This window comes from Cydia strobilella, chromosome 1 (assembly GCF_947568885.1).
Source record: "Cydia strobilella chromosome 1, ilCydStro3.1, whole genome shotgun sequence".
Taxonomy (NCBI): Eukaryota; Metazoa; Arthropoda; class Insecta; order Lepidoptera; family Tortricidae; genus Cydia; species Cydia strobilella.
In genome coordinates this window covers 21,546,608-21,566,307 of record NC_086041.1, presented here as the reverse complement: position 1 = coordinate 21,566,307, position 19,700 = coordinate 21,546,608, and the positions used below count along the sequence as shown (strand labels likewise).

At 34.1% G+C, this 19,700-nt stretch overlaps 2 protein-coding genes across 4 annotated transcripts in view; both read left to right on the top strand.

Annotated features, from left to right (window-relative positions):
- The first annotated feature begins 3,795 nt into the window (after positions 1 to 3,795).
- On the top strand, positions 3,796 to 8,664 carry LOC134747151 (uncharacterized). The gene is made up of 5 exons (XM_063682076.1): positions 3,796 to 4,146; positions 4,541 to 4,726; positions 4,955 to 5,080; positions 5,344 to 8,297; positions 8,635 to 8,664. The coding sequence occupies exons 1-5, from the start codon at positions 3,831 to 3,833 to the stop codon at positions 8,662 to 8,664; spliced, it is 3,612 nt and encodes a 1,203-aa protein (XP_063538146.1). The 5' UTR covers positions 3,796 to 3,830.
- Positions 8,463 to 19,700, top strand: part of LOC134741728 (synaptic vesicle glycoprotein 2A-like) — a 35,064-nt gene continuing 23,826 nt past the window's right edge. The window contains exons 1-2 of one of the 3 annotated variants that reach the window (XM_063674629.1): positions 17,412 to 17,599; positions 18,710 to 18,871. In XM_063674629.1, coding sequence (XP_063530699.1) covers positions 17,512 to 17,599; positions 18,710 to 18,871 — 250 coding nt within the window. In that variant the 5' untranslated portion in view covers positions 17,412 to 17,511. Of the gene's footprint in view, positions 9,517 to 17,411; positions 17,600 to 18,709; positions 18,872 to 19,700 lie in introns of those variants that run through there. The other 2 variants (XM_063674622.1, XM_063674635.1) reach the window with 2 other exon arrangements.

The following is a 19,700-nucleotide window of genomic DNA, read 5'->3' as shown; positions in this document are numbered from 1 at the left end:
TAGACTAGGTAGATAAGTGACCACTATTGGTGTGTATCTATATACACGAGTTAGTTTGAGGACTCTAAGATAGAGCCCATAGATAGAACCGGTCTATTGCACTTGCGGCCAAGTCATTACAACTAGGTACAACCAGGGTTCAGCATCAGCTCCATCTTGGGCACTGCTCTCCTAATTGCTCATCATGACGTGTCGGAAGACCAAAACAGCGTGTGCCTATGTTGCACCAAACCTGCGTTCCACTAGCAGCCAGGATTCAACATCAGCTCAGCTCTATGTATACTACAACCTTCTCCAGAATGTAACAAACACTTTTCTGAAAACCCCATCAAAATCGGTTCAGCCAAACGCGAAATAATCGCGAACAAACATACATACATACATACAAACATACGGGTCAAACTGAGAACCTTTTTTTTTGAAGGCGGTTAAAAAAGGTAAACAATGTTGACGTGTCTTTTTATTAAAAAAATATATTGAAAAACGCTTTTAATAAATAAATTAGTTTATATTACTTATGAAAGCAATAGAATGTAAAATAAAAGATCGTATATGATTTATAATTGTAACATATTTCCTGTAACTTATTTTTCAAGTGATTTTTAATAAAAACACACGTCAAGATCACTTGCCTTCTTTCTAATGCTAAAAAAAAACGAACTATAGTGTTCATCTCAATCATATATGTACCTAACAATGTGTTGTAGGTAGTTCAATAGTGGTACGGATTTTTATTTAGATTTGTTAAGCTACAGAAATACGCCGCGTGGAAACATAGGTTCTCCCGCGCAATTGTTAATGGGTCGAAGGTTAAATTGCAGGCTGCCCGTTCATCATAGTTTGTTAGAACCGGTATATATGAACTTGCGGTGTCATAAGGCACTAATTGAGCAACAAAAGAAAACAAAAACAAACTATGACAAACGTTGTAGGCATCTTGCAAAATTAAATGTTGGCGATGACGTAATAATAATGGACCACACTACTACTACTAATAAAATGAGAGGAAAAATTGTAAAAACATGTAGTGCTCCTCGGTCATACATAATAAAAAATCGGAGAGGTATGGAATACCGTCGTAATCGCAGACATTTAATTAAGTGCGAGCCGGATGCGCCACCGCCACCGACCGCTCAGCCGCCGGACCAGGGTTCGAGTCCGCTCGATGCAAAGTGTGAGCCTGCGCCTGCGCCCGCTGTCGAGCAGGCTTCGAACCCGTGTACAAGTGATACTACCCAGACTACTCAGCCAAACGAGCCCACAATGACTCGTAACAGAGCTCGTAAAATGGGTATTGATATCAATGCTTTGTTTTAGGTATACCTACCAATTTACTTGTACTCATTTAAAATAACTTAAATAAGTATATAGTCTATAGCTATATTATGTAGGTACGCTACTTTTATCATTAATATTATTATTCTCTCTTCTCTTTGTTTAATTTTTTTTACTCCCTTTTTTCTTTTGAATCAAAGAAGAGAGGAATGAGTGTGTGTTCTTGAGTTTACTTTAGTGCATGCTTATTATTTTTAAGGGAAAGATGTTGTAGGTAGTTCAATAACGAGGTATCTACCCGTTATTATTTTAATAAACAGTTGTCATCTGAGCTCGGTGTTTGATTAACAACACAATGTAACCTATTGACGCATACTTATGTTGTTTATCCAATAAAAATATATATATATATATATATATATATATATATATATATATATATATATATATATATATATATATATATATATATATATTAAACCTTACCGTAAAGCCCGTAAAAACCCGTCTTAGTGCAAACGCGTTTTCGCTAATTAAAACTAGATCTCCATATCGCCTCAGTGAAAACGTACTACCTATAAGTATCTGAAAAACACATGTACAAAAATATAGCTTCAGGATAGAAACAAATATGATCTACGTAGACTACATAGACATAAATGATAGATCGATAATTTTCAATTCAAAAGAATGCAGAATCAATAATCGTTAATATGGGAAATTTCCATGAGAATACTCCCAAGGAGAGCTACAGAACAGACAAACTTGAAAGAAGTACTAAGTCTTGTACTACCTATGGATTCAGTAGCTTGCTATAACTACTTTTTGTAGCACCTGTAATTATTCCAAATTCCTAATTATTGATTTTTTAAACATAGGTATCGGACCCGGGTATGTACATAAACTACGTCCGGACCCGGACCCGGGTATGTCCATAAACTACGTCCAGACCCGGGTATGTCCTTAAACTATGACCAAAAGAGAGGTATGGGCACTGCGAATGACATCTCGCTTTGTGTGGTAGGGCACAGGACAGCGGATGTCATTCCAGATCTAGAGCAGAGCCCAACTGGGGATGTACCTCCACCTTACAGAAAACCGCAGCCAAATAACACTAGACCCTACTCATAGTGTTGTGTTTCTGTCGGTGAGTAAGGTTGCCAGAGCTCAACGAGGGAGAGGAGTGTTAGGGTCGGCAACGCGCATGTAACTCCTCTGGAGTTGCAGGCGTACATAGGCTACGGAGACTGCTTAACATCAGGCGGGCCGTATGCTTGTTTGCCACCGACGAAGTATAAAAAAAAAAGGTATGTACAGGTCTTAAATGTATAACACATGGCACACAAATAGCTACAGAGCCGTAGCGTGAAATTATAAACTAGTCTTAATAAAATATACACAACACAACAGGGACACACAATAATTAAAAGGAAATGAAATTTCCTGAGTCAGACAAAAAATCTTGAACAGAATAATATGCTTTACTATTTTTTTTTTTAATTTCTTTAAATCATCAATTTTTATTTTAGAATTTGTTTTGGTAGCACCAAAAATTTATAATAAATAAATTTTTGGTGCCATTCCAAAAAACGTTTTGCTAGTAACGCTGTTTTACATGGTCTCTCGTTCTAGTTATTGTAAAACACTCATTTTGAATTGTTTACTTTTTACAGTTCTACCTATTTTTAATAAAAACACACGTCAAGATCACTTGCCTTCTTTCTAATGCTAAAAAAAACGAACTATAGTGTTCATCTCAATCATATATGTACCTAACAATGTGTTGTAGGTAGTTCAATAGTGGTACGGATTTTTATTTAGATTTGTTAAGCTACAGAAATACGCCGCGTGGAAACATAGGTTCTCCCGCGCAATTGTTAATGGGTCGAAGGTTAAATTGCAGGCTGCCCGTTCATCATAGTTTGTTAGAACCGGTAAATATGAACTTGCGGTGTCATAAGGCACTAATTGAGCAACAAAAGAAAACAAAAACAAACTATGACAAACGTTGTAGGCATCAATTTTTATTTTAGAATTTGTTTTGGTAGCACCAAAAATTTATAATAAATAAATTTTTGGTGCCATTCCAAAAAACGTTTTGCTAGTAACGCTTTTTTACATGGTCTCTCGTTCTAGTTATTGTAAAACACTCATTTTGAATTGTTTACTTTTTACAGTTCTACTCTCGTGTCACAAAAAACTATTTTGAACACACTAGGTACTAACTTCACATGTAACTAAGTAACAAACTAATAATGTAATAATATCTTCCAATTCGATTGTAACTTACTTCTGGTAGTCGTGCCGATCTGAAACTTTGCAAGTAACTAATAAAGTTAGATGACAATACAACAATTCGAGCTGATCAATCAATCTGACTAACAATCTGTAATTGTAATTTATTTGTTTCCCAAATAAACATTTTCATTTTCAATCTGATAATGATGGAGCCAGAATATGGATTAAGTACAGTCGGCAATAAACGAGTGTGTTTATAACAATTTGATTTTTAGCAGAAATTTATTTAATACCTATCAGACTCATTGGCTGAAAAAATGGATGAAGACCTAATTCTACGCGAAATAGTTAAAAGTCTGGCGTTTGAAATAGAGGCTGTAAACCAAGATAATGTCTTAACATGGACTACTACCAACGGCACACCACTCAATGTTAAAGTGAGAGTGAGGAATAAAGATGAGCCAAGACTGATCCGAAAAGGTGTTATACCTGTTCCAACAATTGGCATTACCGCACCCGAAAAACTCAGGCTTATTTCTAGCGATCAGACCATTCTGTCATTCAACGTTCACTTGGATGGTGAATCAGAAAAAGAGCCAAAACGTCACAATGGTTTAAAACTATTTAACATTGGTAAGAAAACATCACTCACTTTTTATTTTATTTTATTTGATCCTTAAAGCATAATAATTGCATGAATTTGTGGGACTTCTATTTTAAGTATAAATAAATAATTAATCAACAAATAACAAATTAACTAATTATTTTTTCTTGTGACAAATCAAAGAACAATATTTTACATCAGTCAGTTTTGATTAACGAGAAGTACATAATCGGCTTAGCGGCCTGCGTTCGCAGGTGGACGTAAGCCGACCAAAGAGGTTCGCTACAAATTGATTAGTCTTAGGTATGAGTGTAGCGTTAGGTAGAAATAGTTGCCATGATTTTCTAATTTACGAGTAGTAGTTACTAAACAGGTGTTAAATAATGAATTACTTAGTATAATGTTCTATTAATATTTATTTAGGAAACTGCCTAGGAACATATAGCGATGATGAAGGACCCTATTTACCGAGTTCTTCTGAACAAAATGCCGTGGAAAGTGACCGTTGCAGCAAATCGGCCAGCGGCATTAAAAGGGTGTCGCCAGTTCTCAGCTCTATAAACACAGTTACTCACACTCAAAAAAGATTTTTTGGCAAATGCAAACCAGGTAAATTAATTATATTCTTACATACTTAGGTATGTACCAACGTAAATAATAACATATCATAATAAAAAATTATAATCCATGACTTACATAATTAAATATGCATGGCTTTTACTTATAAAACTTACACGTTTAACAATATGATTTAACTCATAGAGCATTCAAAGGTCGTAGAGAGAAGTAGTCTAAGGTTGCTTAGGGACTTTTAAGTACTTCTACCTTTTATTTCAGGAGGATGCCTTGATCCACCCTTCGATGAACCCAATTATGCTTATAGCCTTCCAAAAGCAGATCGTCAAGAAAACCTACAAGTTGAATGTAATAAGCTGGACGATAATAAAGATGTTTGTGAACCAGGTAACAATCACATTTTATAAACCCTTTTCAGGCGGCAACAATCTCTCAGGTTAAATAAAAAACAAAATTTGTTATTCATAATAGTTACTTACATTATTTATAATTCAGTTCAACACGATACATTTTCTGTGAAAGTGTAATCTAAGTTGAACCTTAAATGGCAATGTGCTGAGTTACTAATTACACGTATATGTGGTCAATATATGTACTATGCCTGGATAAGGGTTAAATAAATAAAAGTAAATACCCTTATTTTGCTTTAGGTGGATGCCTCGACCCATCGTTTAGTCAAGATAAATATTCCTACATTATTTCAAAAACGCATCAACCAGTGAAACTTGAATTGACACCGCAATCTACTACGGACGAAAAACAAATACTCAGTAACAAATCTTCGGAAGAACGTCCTAAAACACTAGATAAGGAAACAATAAAGGAAGAAGATGATTCTAAAAAACTTATGGATATTTATGCAACAACTCCGAGACAAAACTCACTGGAGGCAAAATATTCCCATTCTATTATAACATATCCCACTGATGTGTCTTCTAATGAAACGCTATGTGATCAAATTCCGCCTAAAAAACTATCAATAAAAAGCAATGATGATGAAGCACAAAAGCAAAGTTATGATTATCCAGTATCATATTTTGTTCCTCCAAAAGATGTTATGAGATATAAAGAGGAAGAACGTAGATATAGTAGGAGGCTTTCGTCTGTCACAATTGACAAAAGCAGTAAAAGTACAGCCCATGATAAGGTAGGTAAAACAAAAAGTATGGACCATGATTATATTCCTCAGTATGTGACACCTTCAAAAGATATACAGAAAGAGAAAATTAAACCAGATTATACTGATGATGCTACTTTTAAAAATGACTATAGTAAACAAATCGACATTGTGAGAATTGAACAAGACAACACTATTTTGGACATTCCATCACATGCTGCCACAAATTCCAAAAAAGTGGGCAGTTATGAAAATTCTCTTGATAAAGAACGTGCATCAAAATATCTAAGGTCCACTGAAAGTAATCCTAACAAGAATGAAAACGAGTATCTTGTATCACGACAACAAATGGTATCACCAATCGACAATCAGAAATTATATTATGAAAAAACTAAAAACCCTGAAGAAAACATTGGTAAAGAAAATGTAAAGACAAAACAAGATAAGCCAATAGTCGTAAGAGCTGAGATAGGAAGTAAAGATCCGTTAAAAGATACATTACTTCAGTCAGAAGTTGGTTACATTACTGGTACACAAACCGCAGACAGTGTCGATGCAAAAAAAGATGTGCTAGATATATATCTGACAAAACAATCAACGCTGAAAACAGAAAATTCTGAATTCCCAAATACACATAGCGCTATAAAAAACGATAGCAAATTGAATTTTGGTAGTAATAATACTGATGATATATCGAAAATATCCCTAGTTGCCGAAGCAACAATACCTCTTTTAGCGACAGCTACATTGGCTTTATCTAGGAAACAATCATTACAATTTAATGACAAACTAAACATCAGATTAGATAGTTCGGTGACTGACAAAAACATAGCTTCATTAAATAAAATGTGTTTAGAAGATTTGCTCAAAAATTCTACTGAACAAAAACTTGAGAATCTTGAAAAAGAACCACAAAATTTATCGCCGCAAAGTATTTCAAGTAGTGAAAATAATGAATTTGATGTATCTTCCGAACACAGTATAGATTCTAAGCAAGAACTTTCAAATAACGTGGAAACTTGTAACCCAGAAAACACATTAGGTCACAAAGAAAAACGAAGGTTATTAGCTGAAAGCATGAACTTTACAAGTACAAATAATGTCATAGTTGGCAAAAATATTTTGAAAGATGATTATATTAAGTCAGACCTAGAATCAGAAAAAAGAAGAACTAGCGCAATTTTTCAGAAAAAGGCTTTATCGGTGAATCATGACTTGGATATGGAGTACGATGATATTAATAAAACAGGACCACTTAAACGTAATACGTTTACTGTTATTGCATCAGATACCTCAATACAAAAATGCGAAGAGATTGAAGAAATACCAGAAAACGTGACAGATGTTTATTTTAAAACTACCGATATATCTAAATTTAGCTCTCCTAATTTAACTAAAAATAACACAGTTATTACAGATATAAATAACAAAAAACTAGAATCTGAGATAATTTCAACCCCGAGAATCAGCCAGCCAGGAAAAGTGAAAGATTTCCATTTAAAAGTCAGTGCTGATACTAAGATAGATTCACGCAAGAAAGAATTAGAAAGTGCATTTTACACTGATGTTGACGGAAGTTTATTACATACACACTCAGAAAATTTTACTAATATGAACCAAACTATTAATCAAACAAAACCCAATACGACATCAAACGAAAACGAAATAAATACTGATCTATTAAGTAATCGTTTACCAACACATGTTAGAAATATAGATACAAACATTGTTGAAACTGTCCAAAGCCCGCTCAAAATAGAAAGTGAAACCACCAATGCAAATTACAAGGAGATGGAATTGTTACATAAACCAGAAAGTATACAGGACTTTTATCTAATCAGTAAAAACGCAAAATCTTTAGATATTGAGACAAAAGATATGGAAAGATCCAGCGAGTCCGTAAAAGATTCATTACAAAAAACTACACCTGATAATATACAAGATTTGCATGCAAAACTTTCTGTTAGTGATGAATCAGCTGTAAAAACAGCAAATGTATTTTTAGCCAAAAGAGAATCGGATAATATATTGAATACTGACTCTAACATATCTGAACCAAAAAATAATACGGATAATTTGCAGTCAAAAATGATGACCGATAGCAAATTCGTTGCTGATTCAACTACGGAAAATTTACCAGAAAATGCAAGAGATCTGTATCCTGAAATTAACCTTGATGATAATTCTGCATCATTTACTAAAAACCTCGAGCAACCCGAACTAAGGGGTATAAAAGACATCAAACTGAAAAATGGAAATGAACTTATTAGCGATGATATGGATGCATCTCAAAAACATTTAACAAATAATTTACATACGGAGAATGGTAAATATTTTTCCGTTGACTCTGCAAGCGATAGGATAGAAGTTGTTAACATATATGACAACTCGAATGGCAATGAAAAGAACGTGGTTGTACCTGAACTTGTTCAGGATATAAATGATAAAAAAGAACAGAAGGATTTCGATTATAAAGAGCTGGAAAAGGTAAAACACGATGACTCAACTACAGATTTCGTACCAGTAGTAACATCAGAAAATGTGCAAACACACACTACTGATGACGAGAGCCATACAAATTTTGGACAAATATATAACAAGAATAAGCTTTTAAATACAAACAGTAATGAACAACCAAAACAAACAAATCTTACTCAATACGTACCAGAAAAGCCAAATTTTAAAAATGAACTTTTTGAGACCCTAGAATCCGTGGAATACAATAATTACGGATTAATAGATAATAGACAAATTGTAACAAGAAGTAACTTACCCTCTGGTGGATATTCAGGTTTATTAAGTGAGGTTTTAAGCAATATTTCAGAAGACAGAGAAGAAGAGGGTATTAACGTAAGAAATCAATCTTTAACTGAAACTATTGGAAGACATGAGGATTTTATAAAACTAGATACTGAAGCTTACCGTGATTACAAAACGTTTTCCAATGAATTTACAAGTATATCTAAAGAATCAGAATCGAATAGCATGGTGTCAGAAATAGCTGTTGGCAGTAGTTTTCCTCATAAAGCAAAGGACGGCAGTTATATTGTACCAATAAATAACTTAATCAAGCGTTCCGTATCAACATTAAAAGACATTGATAACAACATGCACAAGGAAACGAGCCCAGAAACATTCAAGTCTATACAAAAAATAAGTCGGTCTAATTCCATTCACAAGGACCACGTTCAGTTAAAGATAACTAGAGATGTAGATCAGTTAAACACAACTGATATGATTGACAAACCTAGTGAATACCAATCGTCTCAAATTGCGACCTCCATACATGATTTAATCGGGTTGAACAAGGATAAAATTAGAGCAAAACCTATTAGTCCTTATAGGCAGACCACGCATTATCAACAACCCAATCTAACCAAATCAAAAGAATCCAATATTGTTGCAACAGAATCATCTTTTTCAGAAAAAGGTACAAGTCCACTTTATGTAGATATGTCGTTTTATAGTTATATCAACGACAACAAACAAAGGGTTGTTCAATCTCAAAGTCCACTTATTGACAAACAAAAGCCTAATGACGGCACAGTCACTATAGCAAAAACATTAATACGACATGGAAATGAAATAAGAATACCTGTGGACAACGAAAATGATATATCTTTAAACATTTTGGACAAAGACGTAAGAGTGGAAAAAAGGAACAGTATTATCGGATTGCCAATATATCAAACTCATCGTGAAAAACGTAAATATGTATATTGTTATTTAGTTTGCATAATGTCAGATAAACACGTTGCCGCTTTCAGTGCGGATCAAACGAACCATATATAAATGTAATAAATGTTTAACGATTTAATAAATTCTTTATATATGGTACTACACATTTATCGAGATTCACGGTTTATAGTATTTATGGCTGACGTATTTGTAGCGGTGGCCTGCTATACGTACGAACGTATGAAAAAATGTTTTGGACATAACTTGTCGCAAATTAAATATATACTCTACAATTTTATCTAGATGTAAACTAACCCATTTGCGAAAAACGGGGTCCCTTTGTTTGACATAATTATTGAGTCATAATGTAATGATTGTCAGATTATTATTATTTAGTCGTAATTCTGAAACCGCTAACTTTCAGGATTTGCATAAGGTTATCCTATTTTAATTAAATGCATGTACTACTAACTATGAAATGGAAAAGTAAATTCGGAATGTAAATTATGTAAGATATAGAAATGCATGAAATAAAATTTTAATTTTAATTTTATTTATTAAGAAATGAAACTGTAAATTATGTTTGTTTATTAAGGAATATACATAGGTTAGGTTAGTTTTGTTTTATGGCAATCCTGAAAAGTTACGCGTTTCTGAGAAAAACCAAATAATGACTAACGAAAATGTGGGTAAACAATACATAATGACTTAAAACTTTATGGGAAACAATGCAAAACCGTTTTCTGTGACTTGAATAACTTCCAACACAGACACGACATTTTCTATCAGGCCAATCCGAGTTTTAGTTATTAGATTTGTTTCCAATATGATACTGATCTGTCAGTATCAACAGTGACATTTCTTCAACAAAAAGGTGAATCTGTGTATTTCTTTATACCCAATAAAAAGGGTTTCACCTCTTAATGAGAGACAATAAGCTAGAAACTCACATTCACCTACAATTATATGATGCTAGCTATGCTAGATATACGCTATATGATAGCTAGAACAGGCCAATTCGAGTTTTAGTTATTAGATCTGTTTCCAATATGATACTGCCTGCATGTACGACTTTTGAGATAACTTCTAGAGCATCATATTGTAGGTGTATTTGTATACGAGTTTCTAGCTTATTAATCTTATTATGTCTCATTAAGAGGTGAACATTAATTTGACCAGTATGTATTGGTATATCCAAGGATATACAATTATTTCAAAAAGTATTAATTACTTGTAAGTCAAGTCGAACTTACATAATTTTGCTCAAGAGATCAGATTCTTCTCAGATACTTAACCATACTTGACTGAAAACTGTTCCGATGCCTGAAGCCAAATTTCGTTGCTTTATCTGGAACCATTACTTTTAAACGTACTTACATTTCCGGGAGGTCACATCTGTAGGTTAAGACCTTTCTACTCTATTATTGACCTTCGTTTGATCCATACTAAACGCAACAACCTATATATTTATATATATTTAATCATAAACTGTTTAATTACCTTATAAAACTAGCATTTTACAAAATATTTAATTATATTATTAAAGGAATGTCAGTATAACAGAAAAAAATAACAATACAATAACAACTTAAGATTAAACTTAAGCCTAGTATTTAATTGCTATGTATTGCTTATTATTAGTTACAATTAATAATCAACAATATATAGCAATTAAAAGTGTCATTAAACTCATTAAGTACGGAGAAAAAAGCACATTGTCCACTTTTGCACAAAGATTAATTTTGCCTTTAACAACTTTTAAAGACGAGAAAACATTTTTATTTACGAGTAGAAGAGGCATGCTGTAGATTATTGTAAGTAATTATTATTAGCCGTTTATTTGTATGTATATTTTATATTAATATTTCTCGTCGTTATGTATATCTATACTTATCTGTTGTCAAAATAATTTTGATTGCTACTGTATGTTTAATAAATAAACAAAATTAGTTTTTTAATACAGTTGCTCAAAAAGTGCTAGTTTACGCAGCTGTTTAGCGTGCGAAAAGTTGGTTTTCGCGAACTAGTGTTTTTCACTTTTCCAATTTTTTTTAATTTATACTTGTTCCAATTCATGACCACTTATTGATGAGTGTTAATATTAGTTTCCTTTAAGCGTCGTAACCAACAAAAAAACCTACTGTTAATGTAAGAATACGAATAATATACTTACATATTTCATATTTTATTGCCTACTTACCTCTTCATCATTATAACACGTTTATTTTTTAATATTGAAGATTGAAAAACCGTTCTTAATAAGTTGTCTGAATGGAACGGAATAGCTATGGAAGGTAGAGGTAGGAATAGCTGCCGAAACGCCTGTCAAAGAAGAGGCGTTTTTTCTTACTCCAAGCTAAGTTTCCAAAGGCAACATTCGATATTGTTTTTATTTCTTACTTGTTGTTTTTCTTATTTTTTCGCAACTGTATTAAAAAAACGTCGTTCGATACACGTGCGGAAATGTCATTCTTCACTGGTCCCGTGTCGTGCCACGAGCCGCAGGCGTATCTCGCTACTCGTGAAGTAATGACATACTTTCCGCACTAGCATCGAATTAACCCTTAGCTACCTACGTCCGATTTCTATAGCATAACCACCTACGAAAGGTCATGTAGACCACTATTTGAAATGGGTCTAAAATATTTATAAGAATTATGTTAGAGGGACAATTAAATAATATTTGCCTATCTAATGGTTTAATGCATTTATTAACAAATATAGATACAACATTAATCAATAACATATAACTTGAACTTAACATATAAAAAAATTCTTACTTTTAACAAAAAAATCATTGTAAATCCTTTGGGACAAGGGATCACAAAATATTATTTGCATGATATATTTTTTTATTAATAAATCTTAAAGAACAATAATCAGTCTAGCTAATCAGCTATAATTTTTATATTAAAACGTATTATTATTATAAAATTGCAAGCTATTCAAATAGCCATTTTTCGCGGCAGCCACTGCACAGCCAATAAATACAATACTTACACATTTTTATCCAATACTTCATTATATCTGTCCTAGAAAGCTGAGCCATGTAGTCTGGGTTTTAGATACCTACATAGAACAGTAAAACTAATAAATCTGTAACTTTCACCCTCCCACCTCTAAAAAAGGGAGTGGAGTTCTGAATATATTACAAGTAAAACTAGGTCACTTCTCGATGTCCTGATGAGCCTAGGGTTTACATAAAACGCTGTACCTTAACCCCCCCCCCCTTCTCCCCCCTCCCACCGCTTGCTATCCTAAAACTGCACCCCTTTATAAAGGGGGTGCAGTTCTAAGTACTTATACAGAACTAGTGTACCCAGGGCACTTCCCGATGTCAGCTAAAGCCTATATGATTTCTACACAAAGATCATAAAAATTAAGAAATTTGTAACTTTTACCCTCCATCCCCTATTAGTAGAGTGCAGGCATAACAATTTTACAAAGAAAAAACATAAAATGTGTTAAAATAATAAAAATTACAAGCTCATAAAATTAAACGTAACCTCCTAGGCAAGGTCTCAGAGACCAGCGAGATATAGTATATAACCACCTAGGCAAGGTCGCTGAGACCACCGACGACAGTCTTTTGCTCACCAAATTCACAAAGACACACGTCCGAAGGCGTCGATCACATGGCCGGCACTGAGACGGCTGCAGGGAAAGGTACAAGGTCACAGAGGTCTGTGCAATGAACACGTGTTGAGTTATTCACTACTTTGTATTTGCAAAGGTCTGAGAGACCTTGCGTAGGTGGTTAAGGGTTAAATGTACTATTTCATGATTAATTTATCACTGCGATGATATTTGTGAGTACATAAATACTTTTCGTAGCTCATTAGGCATTCCTAATTATTCCATGCTATTTCAGACGTTGTTGATCGCGCAAAAAAACACAAAGACCGTCTCAACAAAAATTTATCTTTGATATATGAAAGTGAATTAATTCCTCTGCACACTGTCATCAAAGACCTAACACAAGAAGTAAATACGCTAGCATCAAAACAAGAAATACTTCGAATGAGAATGCGAAATACTAAGCGGACAAAGTCTTTGAGACTGATTCCCGTTGTTAAAAGATGTGGATGCAGGAGAATTTAGCAAAACTTTGTTTACCTGGAGTAGGTAATGCTAATGTATAATATATTATGCTTTATACTTACGTTTACTTTATATGTATACAAAAGCTTGTTCAAAGTACGTATATGTTATTTCAAAGCCATACAAATATAAACGTGATTTTACGATGATATAATTTCTTATTTTTATCATTTTCATTTAGTTACAAATTTTAGATTATATGTTTCAGCGTTGTTATTGTAGATATTGCCGGTATAAATAATCATCATCTTCCTCGCGTTATCCCGGCATTTTTGCCACGGCTCATGGGAGCCTGGGGTCCGCTTGACAACTAATCCTAAGAATTGACGTAGGCACTAGTTTTTACGAAAGCGACTGCCATCTGACCTTCCAACCCAGAGGGGGAACTAGGCCTTGTTAGGATTAGTCCGGTTTCCTCACGATGTTTTCCTGCACCGAAAAGCGGCTGGTAAATATCAAATGATATTTTGTACATACGTTCCGAAAAACTCATTGGTACGAGCCGGGGTTTGAACCCGCGACCTCCGGATTGAAAGTCGCACGCTCTTACCGCTAGGCCACCAGCGCTTCTAAATATCGGTATAAATAATAACATAAAATAAAAATACCGGCAAGGATGATGAAGAGAATATATGTGGAGTTGTCGGGCCTGATGCTCAGTATAGGGCTCTGGAGATTCCCTTGAATGGGGGTTTAGTAAGTATCATGTATACTTATATAATAAAAAACCGGCCAAGTGCGAGTCAGATTCACGCACCAAGGGTTCCGTCCTTTTTAATATTTGTTGTTATAGCGGCAACAAAGATACATCATCTGTGAAAATTTCAACTGTCTAGCTATCACGGTTAATGAGATACAGCCTGGTGACAGACAGACAGACGGACAGACGGACAGATGGACAGCGGAGTCTTAGTAACAGGGTCCCGTTTTTACTCTTTCGGTACGGAACCCTAAAAAGCAAAAGGGAATACCTTCCCAGCGCTTCGTATGTTTTTTACTAAGAAGGGAAGGCTTTTTTCGGTAACTCAAAAACTGCTTAACCATCATGTTCGCTAGTTTTCATTGCTTTATTATGCTTTACTTTGATGATTTTTTTTTTATATTTTTGGACCCATGGTTCCAAAGTTAAAAGGGATGGGGCGCATATTTTTTTTATTTCGGAGTGATTATTTGGGAATATACCTATTTACTGTATCAAAAAATAGTTGTTGAAGACCCTTATTCGTTTTAAGACTAATCCAATGACAACCCAAACCATGGGGTTGAGCAAAAAAATTTCATCCCCATTTTACCCAGTTTTTTTTACTTGGTACTTTTTTACTTTACCACTTTGTCAGCATGATAGATTTATATATTTTGCCCTTTGATTTGATTGAGCCCTCATACTAGACAGTTTATTTACGTGCGTTTTGTCTGTAGGACACGTCACATATTGAGTGGTTGTTATTTATTTTATTTTTATTTGGCCCTATAAAAATAGCCCTGTAGTGCCTGGAAATGCCACATCAATGGCCTTGTCGTTTCAGAAGATAAGTACTTACCTTTCGAAAGTCAGACCTACTGGTGTGTTATTTTTATCTGACTGTGCGAGCGCAACGCAACAGTTAATCCCGTGTAATGTTATATTTTAAACGCATTTCTATCAAACATTTCAAATGTTTAGGCCCTTTTATATAATACCGAGCCAACATGTGCACCAACGAAATTGTGGCCCACTTCGTAGCGAGTAAGGGCCCGTCTTTACAAAGTAATTATAAGTCAATGAGTTCTATCTAATTATATGTGAGTGATGTAAATTAATAAAGCCGGAGCACGCGGTAGGTATCTTCGTTACTCAACAGACAACTATACTTCGACAACACTATGTTTGCACCATCTTGGCAGTGACAATGCAAACCTTCAAAGGTATCCAATAGTAGGTAGTTAGGTAGCGCCATTTTACACTTATACGTAGCACTTGGCATGAAAACTTAGCTAGTTCGTCTCGTAATATATTTATTACGAGACGAACTAGCTAAGTTGTAACAAAATTAGTTTTTTAATACAGTTGCTCAAAAAGTGCTACTTTACGTAGCTGTTTAGCGTGCGGAAAGTTGGTTTTCGCAAACTAGTGCTTTTCACTTTTCCAATTTTTTTAAATTAATACTTGTTCCAATTCATGGCCACTTATTGATGAGTGTTAATATTAGTTTCCTTTAAACGTCGTAACCAACATAAAAACCTACTGTTAATGTAAGAATAAGAATAATATACTTACATATTTCATATTTTATTACCTACTTACCTCTTCATCATTATAACACGTTTATTTTTTAATATTGAAGATTGAAAAACCGTTCTTAATAAGTTGTCTGAATGGAACGGAATAGCTATGGAAGATAGAGGTAGGAATAGCTGCCGAAACGCCTGTCAAAGAAGAGGCGTTTTTTCTTACTCCAAGCTAAGTTTCCAAAGGCAACATTCGATATTGTTTTTATTTCTTACTTGTTGTTTTTCTTATTTTTTCGCAACTTTATTAAAAAACGTCGTTCGATACACGTGCGGAAATGTCATTCTTCACTGGTCCCGAGTCGTGCCACGAGCCGCAGGCGTATCTCGCTACTCGTGAAGTAATAACATACTTTCCGCACTAGCATCGAATTAAATGTACTATTTCATGATTAATTTATCACTGCGATGTTATTTGTGAGTACATAAATACTTTTCGTAGCTCATTAGGCATTCCTAATTATTCCATGCTATTTCAGACGTTGTTGATCGCGCAAAAAAACTCAAAGACCGTCTCAACAAAAATTTATCTTTGATATATGAAAGTGAATTAATTTCTCTGCACACTGTCATCAAAGACCTAACACAAGAAGTAAATACGCTAGCATCAAAACAAGAAATACTTCAAATGAGAATGCGAAATACTAAACGGACAAAGTCTTTGAGACTGATTCCCGTTGTTAAAAGATGTGGATGCAGGAGAATTTAGCGAAATTTTGTTTACCTGGAGAAGGTAATGCTAATGTATAATATATTATGCTTTATACTTACGTTTACTTTATATGTATACAAAAGCTTGTCCACATACATTTTTATAGGGACAAATTAAGATTTCAAATCTTCTCCATTTGAGTGGAATAAATACTATTTCACTCAAATGGAGAATGGAATGGATTTGATAATGAACTAAATTTTATACAACAATTTCCTAAACACTAATCAATGTGTTTACACATGCCCTTGCCCTTAGGCATGCATGGGAATGGGATTAAAACATTGTCCTTTCATACCATATTACCTATAGGTATGTACTATTGATTTTTTATATCTTTGATTGTATCCATAAAGCCTACTATCAGACTTGTTAGGGTACATCGTTAAGGCGGGATTCTACCAGTGTGCGGCACTGTGCGGCACAAGCAATATTCAGTACAAAAATGCCTGTGCCGCACAGTGGTGGAATCCCGCCTTTAATTAAACAAACAACAGAAATAAACAGCATGTTCATGCTTCTTAATTATTGTCACTGATAACGCGACTCGTTGTTTTAGCCCCGCGCTGATTACTGCATGCCTTCCAATGTTTAGTTTAGTTCAAACGTGTCGTGAAACCCGACCGAAATACACGCCATTGTTTATCTATTTAGTGGTACCTTTTCAGCAACAAATTTAATTCAGTAATGCTGTTCAGTAACGCACAAATATCTGACACGATCTTAATTGTAGAGCCATAAGAGTCACATATTTTTGCGTCCTTCGAATAGTAACATATTATTGCAGGTGACTGTACACGTTGCCAATGTGATTCCAAATAGATTTTAGCGGTGCAAAATACAACCCAGTTTTTGTTGTCGGCTACAATAATAATATAATTAAACGATAGTATTATTTATTATTATTCCTAATAAGTCAAATAAGTATAAGTGTGTTTTATAATGGAGTTTAATCTAAAAACTGTTTCGAATAGTGTCGATAGCCGTGAAAAATATACAGCGGATTTGGAGCAAGCCCTTTCAGTGGCAGGTACGTGATTAATTAGAATTGATTGAAATATCATTAATTACAATTGTTACAGCATCCTTTCGAAAACTGTTTTTATATGCATGTATCTGACGCCATTCTAAAGGGGCCCACTGATTATCAGTCCGCCGGACGATATCGGCCTGTCAGTTGTTCGGAACTGTCAAATTTTTGTATTAACTAACAGGCTGATACCGTCCGGCGGACTGATAATCAGTGGGCCCCTTAATAGCTACTCATTTAGGATTTTGTTATTAGCGCACATTTAAAAAATGGTTTTAAGCAAAAGGCGCACTCACATCATATCAGTCATACTTATCTTATCACATCTCACTGTAATCCAACTGTAATAAAAACAAGTAACAATTAAAATCATTATATTATGGGTATTAGAGTTATAGGTGACACAGCTCAGGTAAGAAAGCACATCAAATATTTTATGTAGGTATTTCATAACAATCAGTCAGATTTATATAAAATATATATTTTCATAATAATATAAATGCAATAGAAATAAGACCATACTTAGCGTACAATCTATTAGAGTGTAGATTAGGCTAAGTCTGTAAGTAGTTAAATTTGTAATTTCTTTCTTTGAATTTTTTTTTTTTTTTTCATTTCTTTTATGAATTTTATTTTCTTTTCCATTTTTAAGAATTTGTTATGTTTTCTGAAAGAGCTACGTATTTGTATTGTATTTGTACATATATATTTTTAAATCTATTTCTAAGAAAAGTACCTACTGTATGTATATAATCGCAGGAATTCTATAGTAATTTAAATTGTATTTTTTCTTATTTACTCGTAATGCATGATAATTATAAGATGTGTTATTTTGAAAAGATGTGTCCCTCCGAGTTTGTTGCCGGTCCCATATTGGGATACCCTCCTCCAATTGAGGGGGGATTTAAATCATCTCGAGGCAGAGGTGTAGAGAAGCTTATATATTTTTGGGAATGTAAATAAATAGACAAAATCAAACCAATCATACTAAAATGATATACCTATCTATTATCTCAAAGGTCGAACGAGTTTAAGAGTTAGGTTTTGTTTGTTTACTATATTTTAGGGACCTAAAAAACCGAGCAAGGTGTATCATTAGAACTGTTGCAGGTGTGGGCTGGTACAACATCAAGTATTGCTTAGTGCTGGCCCTGTTCCTAATAGCAGCTATAATCGAGGCGATGGGATACGCGTACTTGCTACCTGCCGCTAAGTGCGACCTGGAGATGTCAGATACACAACGGGGAATCATCGCCTCGCTACCGTACATAGGTAAGCCTAGTGGTAGTGATTCCCAATTCCGCAAAAAAAACATGTTTTTGAACACCTTTCGTGTGTGTAGGTTACTAAAATTGTGAGTTCAGATCTCGGACGTACCGTAAAAAATTACTGAAGAACGTTGTCAGGATAATATCTTAACCAAATACAAATGTTAACCAAACACGTTGTGTGTTTGGTTAACATTTCCGCAAAAACTAAGTAATTAAGTCCGACTCACGCTTGACTGCACATTTCTAATAGGTTTTCCTGTAATCTATAGATCTATTTTGTGTATTTTTTTTTAAAAATTAGACCCAATACTTTCGGAGATAAAGGGGGGGGGGTCATTTTTTGCCTATTTTCTTGAATAACTTCCAAATTTTTAATCCTAAAATGATTTAAAAAAATATATTTGATATTCTCACAATGAGCTCTTTTATTTGATATATAACACGATATAGTTTGAAAACCTTTATTTTTTAATTTTCTCATTTACCCCCCAAAAGTGGCCCCCATGTTTAACATTCATTTATTTACGTTACATGTCCGTGTTTCGGTCATAAACTTCCATATGTAAACCAAATTTCAACTTAATTGGTCCAGTAGTTTCGGAGAAAATAGGCTGTGACAGACGGACATACAGACAGACAGACAGACGCACGAGTGATCCTATAAGGGTTCCGTTTTTTCCTTTTGAGGTAGGGAACCCTAAAAATAATTTAATTAAAAAATTTTGTGGATAGTTATTTTTTTTAGGGTCTTCGAAACTACTGGACCAATTAAGTTGAAATTTGGTATAGTGCCTTATGGGAATATAGTTCAGATCCGGAAACCGCTTTCA

What these genes read in the sequence shown, in the direction of transcription:
- LOC134747151 (XM_063682076.1), top strand. Translation starts at nt 3,831, where the DNA reads ATGGATGAAGACCTAATTCTACGCGAAATAGTTAAAAGTCTGGCGTTT. An exon ending in TTTAAAACTATTTAACATTG is followed by an intron (nt 4,147 to 4,540) that starts GTAAGAAAACAT and finishes ATATTTATTTAG; the next exon opens with GAAACTGCCTAGGAACATAT. An exon ending in TAAAGATGTTTGTGAACCAG is followed by an intron (nt 5,081 to 5,343) that starts GTAACAATCACA and finishes ATTTTGCTTTAG; the next exon opens with GTGGATGCCTCGACCCATCG.